Raw genomic sequence first — 3,238 nt, forward strand, 5'->3', positions numbered from 1 at the left:
ACTCCTTTCATTACCTCCTACTCGTGGTAAATTTTGCAGATGTCCTTTGAGATTTCTTACCTCCTCATTCCTTCTTACAGCTGTAAAAAGCTTGACTAAAGGGCTTCACAATTTCTGCACAGAGAACAGCCTTGTCTCTAAGCTTCCTGCCATCCTTTCAGTCTTAGGCTCATTTTAATTTGACTTTGATTTGGACTGACTTAAAAATCTTAAGATTTATGCTGTAAGTGATTTGGAATCTTAACTTCTCCTGCCAGCCCTTTTCACAACCCCATCACTCCTCACTACAACAGGTCTTCCTATCTTCTGCTTCATTCTCTAAAGTGCCTCATAAATAGTTAACTAGATGTGATAACAGCAGTAAATCCATTTAAACAATGAATACCTTGGAGGTGTACTGGAAGATGTCAGCAATAATCCGCATTGATGGTTCTGGAGGGAAAATGTACGTATTTCGGACCATGAACTCCTTCAAGATGTCATTCTGGATTGTCCCTGTCAGCTTGGCCTGAGGCACTCCCTGTTCTTCTCCAGTGACAATGAATGTTGCCAACACTGGGATGACAGCCCCATTCATTGTCATAGAAACAGACATTTTCTCTAAAGGAATTCCATCAAACAGGATTTTGGTGTCTTCCACTGTATCAATGGCAACTCCAGCCATCCCAACATCTCCTCGAACTCGTGGATTGTCTGAATCATAACCACGGTGGGTGGCTAAATCAAAAGCCACAGATAATCCCTGCTGGCCAGCTAAATGAAAAAGGAAAATAATAAAAAAACCCCAAAAAACAGGAAAGAAAGAGATTCAGAAGTGTTGAACAGACTTGCATTAGAACTGGGTCTAAATTTAATAATTTTATTTTACATGAACCAGGCTTGGAAAACAAAGCAATTTTTTTTGTTAAACACTATTCCCTCCCCAAACTTGTCCAAGGTCTTCTAGTCCTAAACTTTAAATGAAAAAGATTTTAACTGAGAAAATACCATAGACCATCTTAACACATTAATGAATAATGGTTTAGCCACTAGCTATAAATAGACAGACAGTATCAGGGCTTATATACAGAAATTCAGAACTACTCCACTGAAATGTTTGTTTGCAAACCTCTAATACCTTGTATTTTTAATTTCCTAATTATAAATAAGAAATAATTTACTTCATTTACTGAGAGTTTTATGCAAAGAATCAGGAATACTTGCAAGGACACTGCAACAGATAACAGTGCTTCATTTTAGCTAATCATGATATTGCAAGAGGTAAAAAGATCCAGACAACACCCTCCCCCCACCTAAACAGTTATGTTTTGAGTAGGAGGAACTGTACAGTGTTACATGAATGTGTCACAGATGCATTGCTCAGCAGGTAATTTTCAGTGGTCTGTTGTTTTGACTGCTAAGGTGTATGGCTGGTGTAAAACCAATGCTTCAGTCTATTAAGAACAACCTTCTAGTAGTGGTTTCACAATGCCCAACTCAGTGGTATATTATGAAGATGCTCCAGCTATTAGCTAAACAATAAAGCACAATTCACAGAAATATTCACACAATCACTGAATGCTTCAGGTTGGAAAGGACCTTCAAAGTTCATCTAGTCCTAGTCATCATGTCCCAGCAGGGACATCTTCAACCAGAGGAGGTTGCTCAGCGCCCTGTCTAACCTGACCTGGAAAGTTTCCAGGGATGGGGCATCTACCGCCTCTCTGGATGGTATACCCAGGCCAGTGTCTCACCACCCTCGGCGTAAACAATTTCTTCCTTTTATCTAGTCTAAATCTCTCCTCTTTTAGTTTAACCCATCACTCCTTGTCCTGTCATAACAGGCCCTGCTAGAAAGCCTGTTCCCATTTTTCTTATAGGCCCCCTTGAAGAAATGAAGGAAATATTGGGAAAACTGCTCTAAAATAAGGAAAATACCAGTACTTTTAGGAAGCTGGCTTTAGTAATACACCATGAATGACACTACACATATGTATTTATGAGTTCATTTAAAATTCATGAGATGGAAAACAGAATGCATTAACACCAGAAGGTCAGGTCAGTTCAAAATTTTTTTCCCCTACAATCTTCTCTCACAGAATGAGTGCAAAATTCTCCATGATCTCTGCTAGTTGGACCCTGGGATGTAGCCAAATCATGCCTCTCTAAGTGTTATGGCACAGTAACTAAAATTATCATGGAACACATTCATTTTTCCATGTGAATAGAAAAATGAAGGAAAGGCAGTTTCAGAAATGACCCATTTTCCCCAGTAATAAAGAAATACAGCACCACGGGGAAAATCCCATCAGAAACCAAAACTCCCAAGTTGGAATATTCACATTTGCCATGTAATTCACTGTAAGAATGTTTCCCACTGCTTTACGAAGCGATGCTGTTTCCCAGATCAGCTGTCCTACCTTTAATATTGTCCCTGTAGAACTTATTGCTCTCCTCCACCGTGCTGAAGCCAGCATATTGGCGGATAGTCCACGGCCTGTACGTGTACATGGTGGGGTAGGGTCCTCGAGTGTAAGGTTTCACCCCTGGCAGCTCCTCAGGGAGGTCTTTTGTGTCCCTTTTGGAGTATAAGGGCTTGATGTCGATCCCCTCAGGGGTATGCCAAATTAAATCCTTTGGATTCTTGCCTTTCAGCTGCTTTTGAGCTAGGGCAGCCCACTCAGGGTGCAGCGGCTGCCTGTGCAGCAAACGGGTCGTGAGCCGGCAGGCTGGAAGTTGTGCCAGGCATGTGCAGGGCTGCAGGCGCAGGAGAGCATCCTTGGCTCTGAGCATGTCTGCCCCCCTGGTTAGCAAGCACGGCGTAAGCTGAAGGAAATAAAAACACATACTTTGCATTATACTGTAAATCTGACACAGGAGAAGTGAGCATGGAGAGGTCAGACAATTTGCTAAGGCCAAAAGAATCACTCAGGAAAATCTTAAGCGTATTTAATCACTCACATATTTGATAGACATCCCTTCCCCTTGCCTTCTATAAAAATAGAGGTCAGGAAAAATCCTACATTTTCTTCTAGCTCAAGTCAACATTCCTACAACTCATCTACATCCACACATGAAATGTGCAATTTATTGCAGTCCCTAAGGGGGATAATACAAGCTGCAAAGCTTGTCCCACCATGCAAGTGATGGGGATGGTGGATGAGTTCAGGAACTCCTGAAAGCTATAAGCTCCTCTGCTTCTGCTCTGTATCCTAACCCTGTACTTCCTTCCCCAGCCAGAACATTTACACCTTGGCTC

General features: G+C 41.7%; 1 protein-coding gene across 1 annotated transcript in view; it reads right to left on the minus strand.

The window, feature by feature from the left end:
• MUT (methylmalonyl CoA mutase) overlaps positions 1–2,801 on the minus strand; it is a 20,791-nt gene extending 17,990 nt beyond the window's left edge. The window contains exons 1-2 of the mRNA XM_010139653.1: positions 2,400–2,801; positions 386–753 (exon numbers count right to left, since the gene is read on the minus strand). Of these exons, the coding sequence (XP_010137955.1) occupies positions 386–753; positions 2,400–2,772 (741 nt within the window). The 5' untranslated portion in view covers positions 2,773–2,801. The remainder of the gene's footprint in view (positions 1–385; positions 754–2,399) is intronic.
• Positions 2,802–3,238: the final 437 nt, after the last annotated feature.

The sequence above is a fragment of the Buceros rhinoceros genome, unplaced genomic scaffold, assembly GCF_000710305.1.
Source record: "Buceros rhinoceros silvestris isolate BGI_N320 unplaced genomic scaffold, ASM71030v1 scaffold3717, whole genome shotgun sequence".
NCBI classification, from domain to species: domain Eukaryota; kingdom Metazoa; phylum Chordata; class Aves; order Bucerotiformes; family Bucerotidae; genus Buceros; species Buceros rhinoceros.